Source organism: Carettochelys insculpta, chromosome 5 (genome assembly GCF_033958435.1).
Source record: "Carettochelys insculpta isolate YL-2023 chromosome 5, ASM3395843v1, whole genome shotgun sequence".
In the NCBI taxonomy this organism is placed as follows: Eukaryota; Metazoa; Chordata; order Testudines; family Carettochelyidae; genus Carettochelys; species Carettochelys insculpta.
In genome coordinates, this window is record NC_134141.1 from 13,393,099 (window position 1) to 13,410,868 (window position 17,770).

Consider the following 17,770-nt stretch of genomic DNA (forward strand, 5'->3'; position numbering starts at 1 on the left):
CCCTTCAAATTTGGTTTAGTAAAATCATGGATCCCTACCCCAAACTTAAAGTTTGTACCTTAAAACTAATTGCCAGTATCTCTAAACTGTAAACTATGTATATTTCTTAATAAGAAACTACCAATATATTACATTCATTGCTTGTGATTCCCATCCTGAATGTAAATTAACTTAGGGCTAATTCAATGTAATAGCTACTTCTCATTGGTCTTTGTCACATATGAGTGATTTAGTGTTGTTTCTCCTTATTACTATATACAGTACAGAATTAGTGTAAATCCCATAAGGAGAATGAGCAACCAGTAATTTACCTTGTACTGGTTTCTGTCTGATATATATTGTTTCTAAAAATCAAAAAACAGAATACATTTTCCCTCATTATTCCAAGGTTCATTTTCAGTGCATCTTGAACTTTCCATTTATTTAATGGTAGTTGGTGAGGAAAAAAACATATTGGACATTAATATTTTATGATAAAAATCAGTGTTTAGATTTGGGGTATGACAGATACAAGTTAAATAAAGTAACCTGCCTTTTACAATGTATGTGGATAGTGCAGAAATGTGACAATGCTGAAGAATTGCACAAGGTATCTGGCATCTCTCCATAAACTTTAACAGACAAAGGAAACCAGTGTTATCCTTAATCTTCTCTGTCTCCTTTACTTTAAAGCTTCTCACAACCTCTATCAGCTGCTGCTGCCTGGCTTCCTACTGGCTTTAAGGAAATAAGTGCCACCTTATACGTGTTGTTTGGGACATAGTGATATGTAATGTAACGGGGGGAGTTGGGGGTGCTACAGCATGCTGAATATATTTATTCAGGGCTCATCCACTCACAGTTTTCTGTACTGCTTTGACTGTACAGGAGACCCTCAGTTTCAAACATTTCAGGAATGGAGATTGCTTATAACTCAGCAGTGTTCATAACAGCAAAACTTGTTTTGTCTTGCAGAAGTTTACAACTGAACATCGACTCTGATCATTAATCTAGCTTTTATCTTTACTATACAGCAGAAGGATCCTGCTTTCCTGTGATATTTTTAGTAGTTTAACACAGTATTCTTTTTTTCAGGGGGAAGGGGTTGTTTTTATGGCTTCAAGCAATTGAAAAAATGGGTGATTAATTTGACTGTTAAAGAATTATAGAATACCATTTATTAAATATTTTAAATTGATATAAAATGTAACAGAAAACAGTGTACGGAGCTCACTTTATTTTTGATCATGAATATTTGCACTGTAAAACCAAAAAATATTTTTCAGATCTCCCATTACAAGTACTGCAGTGCAATTCCTTTATCATGGAAGTTAAACTCATAAATGTAAAATTATGTACAAAAGTAACTGTATTCCGAAATGAAACAATGTCAAACTTCAGAGCCTACAGTTCCACTCAGTCTGACTTCTTGTTCATACAATTGCTTAGAGAAACAAGTTAGTTTGCATATGCAGGAGATAATGCTGCCCACTTCAGGTGTGTCTACACTTGCTGCCCCCTCATTTCGGAGGGGACAAGTCAATGAGGCACTTTGGAAGATGCAAATGAGGCACTGATGTGAATATGCAGCACCTCATAGCTTAATGGCGGCCGTGTGCAATTCGAAAGTGCTGCTTTCGGAACACGTGCTGCCCGTGTAGCTTTGGGCCTTTCAAAAGGACCCACTGGCTTCCAAAGCCCCTTCTTCCTGTTTGATTTTTATGAAGAAGGGGCTTTCAAAGTAAGGGGGGGGTCCTATGAATGGCCCCCATCTACACGGGTGGCTTGCATTCCGAACGTGGCACTTTTGAATCACACACAGCCACCGTTATGCTAATAGTACACTGCATATTCATGTCAGCAACTCATTAGCGTCTTCCCAAGTGCTTCATTAACATATCCTCTGTGAAAGGAGGGGGCATGTGTAGACACAGCTTTCTTCTTTACAATGTCATCTAAAAGTGAGAACGGGTATTCACATGGCACTGTTGTAGCCAGTGTCAGAAGACATTTACATGTCACGTACGCTATGTTCTGTCATGCTTCATACACCATTCCTCAGGACATGAGTCCATGCTGATGTTGGGTTCTGCTGGTTAATGATGCAAAGCAGTGCAGACCAAAGCATGTTTGTTTTTTATCATCTGGGTCAGATGTCATCAGCAGAAGGATAGCTTTTCTTTTTTGGTAGTTTGGGTTCTGTAGTTACCATATTGGGGATTGTTCTTTTAAAACTTCTGACACCCTGCTTCACAACTCCTCTCTCAGATTTTTGGAAGGCGCATCAGATTCTTAAATCTTGGGTTGACTAATGTAGCTGTCTTTAGAACTCTCACTTGGTATCTTCTTCATGTTCTGTCAAATCTGCACTAAATGTGTTCTTAAAATGAATGTATGCTGGGTCATCGTCAAAGACATGTACGGCAGAATGCAGGAAAAACAGAGCAGCAGACATACATTTCTTCCCCAAGGAGATTTAATTAATGAGCATCAGTACATGGAAGCACGTCCTCTGAAATGGTAGCTGAACCATGAAGTGGCATTTGTATGTTTCACATATCTGGCAAGTAAGAACTTTACAACACCAGCTACAAAAATGCCATGTGGATGCTTGTTCTCACTTTCAGGTGACATTATATAAATAAAATGGGGACAGCATTATTTCCCATAAATGCAACCAAACGTTTTTCTTTGGGTGATTGGCTGATCAAGAAGTAGGACTGAGTAGACTTTTTGGCTCTAAAATGTTACATTGTTTTTTGAATGTAGCTTGTAAAAAACACAAACATTTGAAGGTTGCATTTTTGAGATCAAGATTGCACGATAGTACTTGGCATGAAGTGAATTGATAAATATTTCTTTTCTTTCATTTTTACAGTGCAAATATTTGCAATAAAAATACAGTGAATACCTTTTTATTTTGTTGTGATTGAAATTAATATTTGAAAATATAGAACAAATCCAAAAATACTTAACAAATTTCAATTGATACTCTATTTTAATAGTGTTATTAAAAACTGAAATAAATTATGTTTGAGTTAATCATATTAATTAATTGGTAGCCCGAGGTTTTTTGGTTATTTGTGGACTCTGCTGCTGTCTGGTTGTGTACTTCTGGCTTCAAATGAGGTGGGTGTTTCTTAGCACAGTTCATAACTCTGGTGTCAGTAATTCTGATGTTCTTCTATAGCTTGTACCTCTGAAAAATAGGATTCTGTGGTCTGGCTGGACCATGGATGTTGCAGGACAGAGAATCCTGGGCTGGAGCTTGTGGCAGTGGGGCTGCAGTGAGGGGGTAGGGGAAAGGGCAGAGACCTCATCAGCAGAGCCACGTCTGGAGTTAGAGCCCCTGGCTGTGGGGCTGGAGCTGGAGAGGGCACCAGGAGGGTGCAGCAGCCTGCATTCAGGTTGGAGGTAAGGGGGCTGCAATAGGGATGGAGGCAGGCTGGGGGCCAGTGGCAGGGACCTCCCTCCCCAGTATGGCAAATCCCCTTATTCCAGGCCAGTCAGGTCCTCAGAGTATTGGGCACGGGAGGTCCAACCTGAATAATAGAAACTTTAACTCATTCCAGAGTTACTCAAAGGCACCATTACCACAAGACATTAATACCAGGCAAGGCACATTAAGAGCTGGTCTATACAGTAAACTGTCTAAATACGTGGCTTCAAGTATCACCTTACTTGCTTTAACAGCCTGGCAGCCACGTGACTGGGGGAAAGCAGGGAGAAGGCTTTTAGCCTGCCTAGCTGCCTGTAGCTGACAGCCGGATGGCTGGGGGAAGGCAGGGAGAAGCAGCCAGGAAACTGACCAGCCCTGCCCAGTTTCCTGGCTGCAAGGAGTGGAGGGGAGCGAGGAACCAGGCTGCTGCCTGGTTCCCAGCTCCCTGCCACTTGTGGGGGAACATGGGAAACTGACCAGCAGGGAACTTGTTCCCTCCTGTCCTGTACTGGAGAGAGCTGGGAAACTGACCAGCCATGAGCGGGTCCGTTTCCCGGGTCCACAAACAGTGGGGAGCTGGGAACCAGGCTTCCAGTTGGTTCCTGTCTCTCCACTCCTTGCAGGACCCAAGAAACTGACCAGCTCTGCAAGCCAGGGCTGCAGCCTGGTTTCCGTCTCCACCCCAACTTGCACGAAAATTTCTTATGTGGGGTTGCAGGAACTCGAGGGTTTACAGTATAAATTCCTGATTTAAACATCCATGTGTGTATGGGGATGTGAGGACCTGCTTTGGTTCTGAATTTCCTGGCTGTGTTGATTACTCTGCCTTTTTTACTATGTTTGTAGACTTTACATTTGGTGGGAGAAAAATGAAGGTGCTTAAAGGAGCTTGTGGTCTTGTTGTATTTGGAAGGTTTGTTGTGTCTGAATTCTGAACACAAACGCAGGAAGTGATAAGGTCTAGCTAGCTCAGAAAACAGTTTCAGATGCTGTAGTATAGAGGCTGGATCTGAAGTAGGCATACGTGGGGTAATCGGCTGTCTCCATACCAGCTCTTATCCTAATCCCTAGTGGTTATAGAATGGTTTAAATTAAGAAGCATGAGGTTTACTAGTCCTTTGCAAAATTTAATAACTGAACACTGATCATTAATCTAGCTTTTATCTTTACTATACAGCACAAAAATCCTGCTTTCCCTTGATTTTCCCTTGAATATCCAATTATAATTGTTAGCCATGTCATCTTCTTACCCCTTGTTTGAATTTTGATCTTAAATGATTTATTATGACAATATAGCCTACACCAGGGGTCAGCAACCAAAAAAGCAAGAACCACCATTTTTTCCAACTCTGTTAAAAAAAAAAAAAACAAAAAAAAACCCAATAATTCAAGAGCTGCAATGCATGTGAACATGAGATGGTCTTTAATAAATGTCAAACCATACTTTTAGTAATCCTTGTTTTCAGAACAGTGCACATGCAATCATTTGTAATGTGAGACATGTTTACTTCAGGACGTTCACAAACTTTTTATGTATTCTATTTTCCTCACTCTTTTGAACTATTGTGTTCTTGACTTTCACTCCCAAACCTTCTCTTTTTGAGGGATGCTAGGGGGGAGTTATCCAGCATTTCAAGATCACATATTATTTTCTGTTTAGATATGAATTGTTCATTTTTTGGGCTTTTTATATGTTCACCATTTAGCAAAAATATCTAGGAAGTTTTTATTCTTTTTTTTTTTTTTTTTTTTTAAACTTTGCAATTTTTTTGTGTTGGGATCACAAAGAAGTCCTTAAAGACCTGCAGGTTGCAGACTCCTGCCACTATACAGTCTAATGTCCCTTCTGATTTCATATGGCTTCACTGGAATACTAGGGCATGCCTACAAAGCATAGTTGTTTTGAAATAACAGCTGTTACTTCAAAAGAACTATGCTAGCATCTACGTGATGCAACTATTTCAAAATAATTTCGAAATAGCGGTTATTTTGAAGTTGGTATACCTCATTATGGCTATGTCTACGCTATCCCCTGCCTTTCGAAAGGGGGATGCTAAAGCTACACTTGAGCAGATGCTAATGAGGCACTTCCATGAATATGCAGCACCTCATTAGCATAATGCAGGCCACGGCGATTCGAAAGCAACGCTTTCGAATTGTGCACTGCCCACATAGCCGGGGGCCTTTTGAAAGGACTCCCCCCGTCTTCGAAAGCCCCTTATTCCTATTTGGTTTTAGGAAGAAGGGATTTTTGAAGACTGAGGGGTCCTTTTGAAAGGCCTCCATCTACACAGGTGGTGTGCAATTTGAAAGCATCACTTTCAAATTATTGCAGCAGGTATTATGCTAATGAGGCACTGCATATTTATGGCAGTGCCTCATTAGCATCTGCTGAAGTGTTGCATTAGCATCCCCCTTTCGAAAGGCCGGGGCTGGTGTAGACATAGACTGAGGAACGGACAAAGGGGAATATTCAAATGAGGTGTGGATTTAAATATCTTTTGCCTCATTTGCATATTTCCATGAGATTTTGCTTCTGGGAAGAGCCCCTTCCAGAAGCTACAGAGACATGTAGATGGGGCTCTTCTGGAAGGAACCCCACTTCCAAAAGCCCCCTTATTCCTTAAAAAATCTCATGGGAATATGCAAATGAGGTGCAATATTTAAATTTGCACCTCATTTGAATAGTCCCCTTTGCTCATTACCATGCCCCTTAAGGAAGGGTAATGGCTCTATTTCAAAATAGGCTTCCATTGTGTGGACAATATATTTGGGACTAGCTAAGTGCTATTTTGAAATACATTTTCAGGTGTAGCAGTTTTATTTTGAAATAGGGCTGCTGTGCAGACATACCCTAGACTGAGTCTAACTTTTTACCTTGGTACAGTGTAGGTAAATGGCGGCGCTATGTACTTAGTGTTTTGTGGTCTGACATGATTGCACTCTTTGGAAATGTCTTTTGAAACTGAGATTTTGCTCCTGGTCTTTCAGAGTGTTCTAGTGGCTGTGGGTGAGGGCACGTGCTCTCCCTTCCATGCCACATCAGCCACCCCATTGCCTGGGGCTGGATGCAGACTGGGATGCATATGTGGTGGAGTACGCATGCCCCCTTTGCATACTTGCGTACCAGCTGCTGCTGTCATTCATCGATGAGAACAACAAGAAGTCCTGTGGCACCTTATAAACTACCAGATATTTTGGAGCATAAGCTTTTGTAGGCAAAGACCTGCTTCATGAGATGCATGAGTGGGGGGTGGTTTCAGAGGGGTATTTAGAGCGGGGTCCCAGTAAAAGGGAGGGCTAGAGCTGACAAGGTCTATTCAATCAAGTTGGAAATGGCCCATTATCAGTAGTATGTATCAAAAGAGTTAAAAACAAGTCAGATCAGACGGGGGGAATGGTCCATTGTCAGAGTCTAATATGGAGCTGTTAACACCCAGGGCAGAGAAGCTGCTTTTGTAAGGGGCCAGCCCCTCCCAGTCTGTTTAATCCTTGGCTGGTGGAGTCAAATATGAGCTGCAATTTCTTTGCAAATTTGACTCCACCAGCCAAGGATTAAACAGAGACTGGGAGTGGCTGGCCTCTTACAGAAGCAGCTTCTCTGTGCTGGATGTTTAACAGCTCCACATTAGACTCTTGACAACGGACCACATCCCCCGCGTCTGATCTGACTTGTTTTTAACTCTTTTGATACCTACTACTGATAAGCGGCCATTTCCAACTTGATTGAACAGACCTTGTCCGCTTTGGCCCTCCCTTTTACGGGGACCGCACTCTAAATACCCCTCTGACCCTCTTCCCCCCAACTCATGCATTTGATGAAGCAGGTCTTTGCCCTCAAAAGCTTAGGCTCCAAAATATCTGTTCGTCTATAAGGTACCACAGGCCTTCTTGTTCTCGAAGCTGCAGACTAACAGGGCTACCTCCGATACTCATCGATGGTTATCCTGGCGGCCTGATTGGCTGCGTCTCTGGAGCTCCCCTCGCATGCTTCCTGCCTGGGCTCTTGCTTTGGTTTCAGTTTCCTTTCTGCAGCTCTGCAGTTTCGTTTCTCCGCCCACCACGGCGACTTCGCCTTTCTGCGGTGAGCTGTGAGCCAATCGGGGGAGCTTGCCTTCCCTGCGTCTCCCCGCTGCATCCAGAGCAGGGCCCCCTGCGCAGCTATAGGCTGCGTCGCACCCAAGGGGTTTTCCCTCCGTTGCAAGAGAGAAGCCGGAGCAAAGGACCAAAAGGGGAGCTGGGAACTAGTTCTGCAGGGGCTGCACCAGTAACCGGGAGCGCAGATGACTGCGGAGCAGAAAGGGCTCCTGCGGTGCTACAGGCACTACATTGAGAAGACACTGAATCCTACCTATGTGCTGGGCAACATGCGGGAGTGGCTCTCTGATGGTGAGATTCAGGCTGGGCTTGCAGTGGGGGCGTGTAGGACACCTGGCCTACCATCCTCCCCCCCCCCCCCCCCGCATGAATGCTCCTCTCCTGGTTGGCGATACTTTGCTGCTTAATGGGGACTTGTATTCTCGTCTGCCCTCTCGCTGCTTGTCTCTCTTTGTCCCTCTTTGTCCTTTCTCTTGTCTCTTCTTTAATTACATCCCATCCAACAAAGAGGTTTACTGAATGTTGGGTTAAAAATAGCTTTGTGAGCGGGGTACAGCAAGAGTTGACAGTAACTCTTTATCCTGGATAGTAACAGAGAGGAAGCCGTGCTAGTCTATGCACTAGCAAAGCAAAAAGCAGTCAAGCAGCACTTTAAAGACTAGCAAAATGGTTAATTAGGTGAGCTTTCGAAAGCCAATTAACCCCTGCTGTGTCCTGGGAAAGGCAGTTAACCTCTGCTGTGTCCCGGGACGCACTTGTGAGCCGATGCCCAGGTGCCAGCTAAAGGTGCGGTGGGGCAAAGGGGGTGATGCCGCACTAGCAGCTACGCTAAGCAGCCAGGGCAGGCTGGGTTCTTTGGTTTGCGTTTAGTTCGGGTACAGCAGCAAGAGGAAAATTACCCTTATTAGAGGCTTTAACAGCTACTTTTTATTTATACAAAGATGGAAACAATTTAACTAAGACAAATGATTCGAGTACCACAATTGCGAATTTTTATTTATAACTTTAGCGGCAGTTAATAGGAAACCGGTGGCAGCGATTTTACAACAGGAGCGGCTGCCGCGTGTAAAAAGGGGTTTTAAACTGACCGCTCAAATTTATGAATGAAACCAAGATGGCCGCTGAGTGAGTGACAGGATAATGATTTTTCTGGCGGTTACTAATGTTTGCAGAAGGTAATTGCTGACCGCAGCTTGCCAGTTAAGGTAAGGATCCCCCCACCCCCTGTGGTTTGACAGACAGGATAATGATTTTCTACAGTTCTATGTGAAAGATAATGGCTGCTGGCACTTTTCTAATAGATCAAAGGGGTAAGCGCGTTTTAAAGATAAGATAAGGGCTTCCCTCGGTTTGAGTGACAGGCTAATGATTTTTAGCAGTTTATAGCCAAAAACAGTTAGTACCCGTGGTTTTTAAAGGGGAAACAACACAATGTAACTTAAGAAAAGTTTTAGACAAACTAGCTAGCTTGAACTAATACAAGTAATGTGTACACAAGAAAGGCACCTTGCAGGTGCAAGGGGGGGGGGAAGGTCAAGAATTAGATTGAATAGAAGATTAGATTAAATTAGGCTCAGTCTAATTCTTGACCTTCCCCCTCACCCCTCCACTCTCTGATTTGCTCACCTTGATTATCTTTTTCTGATTTGTCCTCCTTGCTTACTGTTTTTGGTTCTCTGTGTCTTAAATATTGAGCCTGTTCTGGTCTGGCTATGGTCTGAAGAAGTGGGTCTGTCCCACGAAAGCTCATCACCTCGTAAATTATTCTGTTAGTCTTTAAAGTGCTACTTGACTGATTTTTGTTTTGATAGGTTAGATAGATGTCTATCAGGGATGGTTTAGACAGTACTTGGTCCTGCCATTGGGGCAGGGGGCTGGACTCGATGGCCTCTCAAGGTCCCTTCCAGTCCTAGTGTTCTATGATTCTATGTGATGCTGCCTTCCCCATGTGGTATTCCAAACCCTTTCCAAAGCACCCTGTGGCCAGTTGTGCAGCAGGATGGCTACCAAAATGCACTACTCATGGGGCCATTGCAAGAGCTGCTAATGCGGATGCACTCCACCCTCATAAGGATCACAGTGTGGTAACACAGCAGTAGTCTAATTCCAGTGCTTTAAGAAGACAGGCATAACTTGCTGTGCAGGAACTGGCCACTGCAGACATAACCCTTTGATTGCGAAACTATCCGAGGAAAGTGCAAACAAGTGAAACTCATTAAAGCTGAAAAGGCAACATAACAAGACCCGGGTTCAACCAGTTGGTGCAAAGAAGCAAACTGTTTTACTTAGTGCAGCGGAGAGCAAAGAACTCCGGATCCGTTCCTTGAGGAAAAACTTTTGTGAAGTAGCGTGCTACGTTCATAAAAGTCTGGAGCCTGGTTTTTGAGAAAGCAGCCAGGTTTGCAATGGACTGCACTTTGGAAGGTTGTGGGGGAGAAGGGGATTTATTTTATAAGATAGGAAAGGTTCACATTTATTATTTTGTTTTCTATCATAACCATTTGTTTCTATGACTCATTTCTAATGATATTTTTACTCTTACAATAAAATAAAAGTAGGTTTATTTACGTGCCTGCAAGAGCTGTGTGGTTTGCAGGCATAGCCATTTCAGGTAAAGTTGGTCATTCAGGGTACAGTTGATCTGTGAGGGCAGATAATCTGGGATTTCTGGGAATAGCCAGAGTTGGAGCTGTGTAATCATAGTAAAATCGTTCAAAGTGTCTCCGAGATTGGGGTGAAATTAACCAGCATGAGGAAGTTTGGGTTGGCATTGCCTAGAGGGGAGTGGGTGGCTGAAAGGTTGGAGACACCAGGAAACTTATTCCCAGTTACCCCAATATAGACGTCCCCTTGTTGGAGGCAGAAGGTAACCAATTGTCTCTGTCCTGGGTTCCCCCAGAACCATTAGATTTGCATTAATTTCAGTGAGATTAGTGTGTCCAAATCCTCTTGTCAGCTTTCTCAATTTCAACCAAGAACTTGCTGTCTGAATTTGGGTTTAATTTGGGCATCTCAAGAGCTTTTCCCACTTATGAGGTTTACATGCTTCCTCTCCTGACCACTGTAAGTGCAGTATACAGCAAATACCCATCGCGTAACCATACCCAGGAAATACTTTAGAGCCTGCAACACTGCACCAGTTGCAGTCCCCACTGCTGTCTGCACACTAGCACTGCAGTTTTGACTTAACGAGATCTGATTTCATTCTAGATATCAGAGATAAAATTCAGGCGGAGCAGAAAGGGGTGACTGCTGCCACGGTGCTGTTTGTTGACTCGTTACTGCAGCTTGAATCAGAAGGATGGTTTCGCGGATTTCTAGACGCACTGAATGCAGCAGGTTTGTTTTCACTTGGTAACGATGAAGTTGTTGGTTTATTTTTTTCCACTGCTTTTTCCTGTAGTGTGTGAATTTTTACCAGTGCTGGAGTGACTACTCTGGAACAAGAACACCTGTTCTGAGTTCAAGTTGGTAGTGGAACAAGCTTCTTCACCAATGTGCTTCTGCTTTTAGCAGGATGGGCCAGCAAGAGGATTCATAGAGTCATAGAATACAAGGACTGGAAGGGACCTCAAGAGGTCATTGAGTCCAGCCCCCCTGCCCTCATGGCAGAAAAATGTATTTGCCCCAGATCCCTAAGTGGCCCCCTCAGGGCTGAACTCACAACCCTGGGTTTAGCAGGTCAATGCTCAAACCACAGAGCTATGCTTATTTTGGTTGGCAGAAGCTTGGAGGTTTCTTTTTATTTTAGCGCAGTAGCATTGTCATTCCCACCCCCTTCCCCCCTGCCACTGAATGTGGTCCTTAAATAAGTCTCTGGAAAAGTTCTTTATTTGGCACAAACTCACCCATAGGTGATGCCAAGATGGTAGGATAGCTGTGTGTCTTCAATGTGGTGGAAGGCTAACTCTCACCTCTATAATGATTATTAAGTGTTGGTGCACCAACTGGAAAGAATACAACTTGATTTTCATATCCCAGGCAGTTTGAAATATTTGCAGTAGGGGGAAAAAAATCAACCTTTTTACTTGTGAATTCAGGAAATTTGATATCTGTGTCAGAGACACATAATCGGGGAACCCAAAATGTCATCACCAGTGGTTTTTCAGAGTAACCGCACTTTATAGTCAGATACAAAGTAAATAAACTTTTCACTTCTCCCTGTGATGGACTTGGTTATAAGGAGTAATATTGTTTAAAAACATAATTAAAATGTAACACTCTCTTAATGACTCAGCATTGTGTTTTATTTCCCCAGTACTGAAGTGTATACAGTACTATATAATGGTTGAGTTTGTGCTAGATATCTAACAGATCCCTGCCTTGAGGAATTAATTTTCAATTTGTTTTTAAATGCTGTGACACAGCCATCAGCTGGTGTATGTTTGTGTGCAGATCTGGGGTTGCTAGCAGGTAGTATTTAAAACCCTCTTTTTTGGCAAAGGAGAGCTCCTCTGCTCTTCATGTCATGTAACTCTTGATTAATACATAAAAATATGGTGCCCTTTGGTTAGCTTGCATCAGTTGTGGCCCTGGGCACCGGTACTAGGAGAAAGGAGTCTCTCTCCTGGCCTCGTGGCACTGGCTGTCTTGAGGTGGGAAAGATTGCAGCGTGATGTAAATCAAGAGGAGTGAGAAATGGAGGGGAGAGAAGAGATGCAGGAAGACATGAAAATGAGGAAGTAGATAGGAACAGGGAGGTCAGAGGGGCCACGGCAGAAAAGAATGAGGAGTGGTAGGAGCGGCATTGAAGGCAGAGCTCTGGAGATGGGAGAGAATCTTGAGCACCAAATGAGGCCCAGGTCCTGTGAGGGAAAAACAACTATCCTATTGCATAGGTAGAGGTGGGTTGAGTTAAGGTTATGCATGTAGTATTAATTTTGGCATTTCCTAACTTTTCTCGCTTGACTTTGGAGTCTTACAACTTCTTTAACATAGGGACGTAGGGTGTCTGATCTGGTTTGTGTTTGCTTTATTTTTTACACAATGCAAAAAGGGAACCCAGAACCCTTTTCAAAATGCGCTTATAGTTCACCAGCAGCTGTTAGCAAGTCATGGGCCAACATAAGCTTCATGTTTCCAGTGCAGACAAGAGCATTCAGTCCCTTACATATCTGTTAATTAAATTAATTTCCACCCTGCTCCTCTTCTGCTTTTAAGGTTATACGGGTCTGAGAGAAGCAATTGAAAACTGGGATTTCCAAAAACTCGAAAGCCTGGAGGTGCATCGACAGTTACTGAAACGGATAGAAGCTACAATGAGAGAGATTGACCCAGAGCAGATAATACCTTACGTAAACACTTGCCTCATAGACAGAGAATGTGAAGAGATTAAACAGGTATCATTTCAAAATCAAAATTGCAGCCTGATTTGCAGTGTTCTGTTCTACGGTAATTGTGTGGCCTTGATTGTGGCTTCAGATATGTCAGTGTAATATAGAAATTAGGGGTGTGAAAAAATTACAAATGATTAATTGCAAAAATAAAAAAGCGGTTACTTGTTGTTTTAATCAGACCTTAAACAGTAATAAATAACTTGTTTAAAATGCTGTAGGTGTTTTCTACATTGTCAAATATATTGATTACAATTATAACACAAAACACAAAGTGCACAGTGCTCGCTTTATATTTTTATTAGAAATATTTGCACGGTAAAAGCGATCCTCAAAAGAAACAGCATTTTTCAGCTCACCTCACACACCTACTGCAGTGCAATCTCTGTTGTGAATATGCAACTTACAAATGTAGAATACTTTATTTTCAGTGCAGTTATATATAAAGAAGTAAAACTTAGCACCATCAACTTCACTCAGTCCTTCTTGTTCAGGCAGCTTCTAAGACAAGTTTGTCTATAGGAGATGCTGTTGCCCACTTCTTATTTAGAATCTCACCTGTAAGCGAGAACAGATGTTCTCCTGGCACTGTTGTAGCTGCAGGTTACAAGGTCTTTACGTGCCAGATATGCTAAACATCTGTATGACCATCTTCCAACACTGAAACACATACAACTGCATAGCTGCAAGTAGTTCAGCTGAGTTCAATGGGATTGGGTATGCATGTGCTTAATTGTATACAGGGTCAGAACCATAATGTGGTATACAATTATGGAGAGACAAAGGGAATATTGAGCTTTCATGGGAGAAAATTCTTTAGTATTTTTCTTTGAATGACACTTCTTGATATTTGGGAAGCTGTCACAAACTTTGCTTGTGCATTACGCAGGCTCAAGAACAGAAAGGCACAATGGCTGGTGCAGTAAAGCTCATTGAATGCCTTTGTAGGTCAGACAAGGAAAACTGGCCCAAAACCTTTTGTCTAGCTCTAGACCGAGCAGGATATGATGAAGCAAGCAAACTGTGGAATATGAAAGAAGGTAATATGCAAATTATTTTATCATGTTCTGTGCTTAAGATTCTGCTGTTGTACTAGAAATGGGTTGTCTTCAGGAAAATGAGATTACTTTAAAGGGATGCCCCGTCAGCTGGATTTCTTTCATTTTTTGAACTGACTCAATTTTTAAAAAAGGTTTTTTTGGTAATCAATCTTTAAATATAAAAATGTTCTAACAGGCCTTTCTTGCTCCTTTACTGGTGATTATAGTTTCTTTTTAGGAAAGGGGAAATTAACTATGCAATATAAATGAAGACAGAGTGCACACCACTTCCCATGCCTTCAACTACGTTCATTTACAGGTTTCACCTCCCTTTTCTGGCACCCTTGGGACCTGATCCATTCTGAATGAGGGAATTTGCCAGATGAAGGGAGGTCCCCAGCCTCATCTCCCCCATCTCCAGCCCTAGTGGCCCCCTTACTCACAGTTGGCCTCTGGCCCCAGGCCAGAGAGCTAGCTGCTGGACCTTTTCCTAGCAGCTTCTCAGCCGGGAGCATCTGATCCAGTAACATCCATGTTCCAGTCAGATGGTGGATATTGCTGGACGAGAGAATTCCAGGTTTGAGAGGTGCAACCTGAACTACAATCTTGTGGTGTTTATAATTCAAGGTCACACCATTTTCAGAGAAAAACGTAATTTGTCAAGTTGGTGGTAGCTCTGATGGAAGTTGATTCCAAACCTTCCTCTGACTTGGTGTCCCTGTTTTAAAGTGATATGTATGGGTTTCTACGATACATAGTGGACTGATCACTTTGTTCCTACATATCCATGCACGCAATTGAAAGGTAAAAATAGGGTGTGTCAGAGTTTGATGAGTGGCTTCTGTTGGCTCTGAGACTGAGCAACTTCTTTTGAGCAAATGTGGATTTTCCCATTAAATCCACCCTCTGTCAATAAATTTATTGTGTTTCATTTTCCTACTTCATCCTAAAATTACCCTCACAACTGAGCTGGCTTCAGAATTATGAGGGAAAGTTGAGGCTGGTAGGCTTGGTTACTACATTACTAAACTAAGGCTATGTCTACACATGCCCCGAACTTCGAAGGGGGCATGGTAATCAGGCTGATGGGAGATTACTAATGAAGTGCTGCGGTGAACATGCAGCACTTCATTAGGCCAATTTTCCCCTGTGGCAACTTCAAAGTGCCGGCATGCATGTAGCCATGGGGAGAATTAGCCTAATGCATCACATATGCATCACAGCACTTTGTTAGTAATCTCCCATCACCCTGATTACCATGCCCTCTTTGAAGTAGGGGGCAAGTGTAAATACAGCCAAAGTGATTTGTTATGTATGAATCTTGGTGGCTTTTGTTCACAGCTAAATGAATGAGAATTCTATGAGAGAATTTTTCCAAAATGCAAAATGTCAGGGGAGCAAGGAATATTTAGCAGGTGCTCTCAGAACTAGTCAGAAATACATCTTGGACTAGTACAAGAAGCAAGAGGAGTTGAGTAAGCTGCACTTTTCTGAGTGTGTGTCACTTCTAAAACCATATGTTTTCACAGTCATGGGCCTACTGTAAGGCCAGCCTGGGACCGCCATTATTTTTACCTCATAGCCATTATGATCACCTAGTCTGACCACTTCACTGCCAACAACCAACTTCTTACCAATAAAACTCTGCATTGTGGGAGAACGACTTTCCTGGCCTCTCAAATATGACATTTAAAGTGGAAAAGGTGGTTAAGATGCTTTCCTTTGTGCTCTTCAGATAATGATAAAGAGACCGATGTCGAAATGATGGTTGACCAGAATGGGAACAGCAGTACCATACACGTAAATGTACAGTATTACGAAGAAGCAGAAGTTCACAATTTCAGTGAAAGTCTATGTTCTCCTTCAGGTAATACTTAGCAGTTTAATGCTTTTGTAGATATTAGAACTATGCAGGCCTGTAAGAGTCCAAAGTCTGTGTATGGTGTTCTTGAAATGGGTCAAAAGAAAATTTTAGAAAACATTGCTTCCTGCATTGATTTTCCAACTCTCGGGTTTAATGGTTTAGCTTCACTTGTTGCAGCTAAAAATGTCCAGTGGCTTAGGCATGACATGCATCATATGCTCCTGCTTGTTTATCATACACTACTGGAGAATTGATGTTTCATAGGAGCACTCTAAGAAGGGGTTAAAATGGGGGTACTCAATCCATGACATTATCTGAATGTATTAAGTTAACACATGACTTAATACCAAGTAATTTAGGTAAACAGTAGAATGGTCTCTACCATGACTGGAACAAAGCTAAAGGGGCCTTAAAATACTGTTTTGTCTTGCAACTTTCCTCAGTTGTTCTGATGAATATTTATTTATTTGTGTTATTATTTTCTGTTTTGTGACTGATGGAGTCAGTAGTTCAGAAAGGGTTTAAAATAAGATAAATTCAAGCTGTATGTACTGTTCATAGAACTCGGTCTGGGGAGACTGTCAAGACATGTTTACCAGGTGCTATGTTTTCTGGTTTGGAAAGTTTGGGTCCAAGTAAGATCACTCTTGACTCAGCCAACCAAGAGTTTGAAATCAGGTCATAAAAATGCCAGCTTCTAACCCACAAACCATGTAAAGTTTCAGTCAGATATATGGTCTGTTATAAAATCTTTTCCCTTAAGGGTGCTACGTGTGCAATTTTAGATCGTAACCATATATGAGGGGTAATGTATTCTAACTTAAGTATTACTATGAGTTGTGTTCTTCACCACAGCTTTGCTTGTTTATGTTCTAGAACTTTCTGAACCATCTACTTACGCACCAAAGAAGGCTAGAAATTATCAGATTGAGCTTGCCCAGCCTGCTATCAATGGGAAAAATACAATCATATGTGCTCCTACTGGTAAGAACACGTGTATTTCCAATCTTGGGGGGGTTTATTTTTGTTTTATTTTTGAGAAGTGCATTTTATTTTGCTGTGTGGTAGAAGAGGGGAAAGAATGCTGCTGATAAACAAGGCAGCATTCCTGGCAAAGTTATAAGAAACTAAAGTGAAACGAAACAGTTTGTGAAACAGAAGAGGACAAAACTAGTAGGGAATTTGCATCCTTTTAAACAAGAAAACCAGTAGCCACTGAATGAGAGCTGTCACTCTCCTCTTAATCCATTGCTTTATGTTGAAGGGACTGTCCTTACATATGGTAGATAAATCTACTTCCGTACTACCAAGGCTGATTCAATCCCAAGATCACAAAATAGAGTGACACTAAACATTCTGGATCCACAGCTCCATTCTAAGCTCTGTTCCTGCAGTGAGCTTAACATAAGTGTTTTCGGGTTTGCCCTCATGGAGCCTTAAATTTTTACAGCTGAGCTTTCAGTCCAGTGATTTTATGGGACACAGTGAATGGCAAACATTAATTGAGCACCTGTAGGGAAGGAACATTCCAGATACTTGTTACTGATTTTTTGCTTTCATGCTTGATGTTTAAAAGGATCTGGAAAAACCTTTGTGGCACTTATGATTTGTGACCATCATCTCCAAAACTTACCCAAGGAACAGAAAGGGAAGATTGTCTTTCTAGCTACTCAGATTCCAGTCTATGAACAACAGAGAAAAGTATTCACACAACACTTTGAAAGAACTAGGTGAGTAGAAGTGGACACACACAGTCTTCAAGTTTCTTCACTTCCTAGTTCCACACAGTAGAAACCATAGGTTTCTTTATATTCTCAAGATACTAGATTCTGTGTTACACCTTTTCAGGAAGGTCTCTCAATACGGTTCTGGTAAAAAGAGTGAAACTCAGAAGTTGAAATGCATCCAATCGAAGGTGATCAAACCATCTTTGAGGTGTAATTGAAGACTGCCTCGGACAAGCAGTTACTTAAGTACAGCAACATAGGGTCCATCCCTCAACCTCCAACTTCGATTT

The 17,770-nt window shown here is 42.1% G+C and overlaps 1 protein-coding gene across 2 annotated transcripts in view; it reads left to right on the forward strand.

The window, feature by feature from the left end:
* The first annotated feature begins 7,594 nt into the window (after nucleotides 1–7,594).
* RIGI (RNA sensor RIG-I) overlaps nucleotides 7,595–17,770 on the forward strand; it is a 28,067-nt gene continuing 17,891 nt past the window's right edge. Inside the window, exons 1-7 of one of the 2 annotated variants that reach the window (XM_074994691.1) lie at nucleotides 7,595–7,807; nucleotides 10,727–10,855; nucleotides 12,677–12,855; nucleotides 13,739–13,889; nucleotides 15,625–15,756; nucleotides 16,630–16,737; nucleotides 17,330–17,483. In XM_074994691.1, the coding sequence (XP_074850792.1) occupies nucleotides 7,702–7,807; nucleotides 10,727–10,855; nucleotides 12,677–12,855; nucleotides 13,739–13,889; nucleotides 15,625–15,756; nucleotides 16,630–16,737; nucleotides 17,330–17,483 (959 nt within the window). In that variant the 5' untranslated portion in view covers nucleotides 7,595–7,701. Of the gene's footprint in view, nucleotides 7,808–10,726; nucleotides 10,856–12,676; nucleotides 12,856–13,738; nucleotides 13,890–15,624; nucleotides 15,757–16,629; nucleotides 16,738–17,329; nucleotides 17,484–17,770 lie in introns of those variants that run through there. The other variant, XM_074994692.1, reaches the window with a different exon arrangement.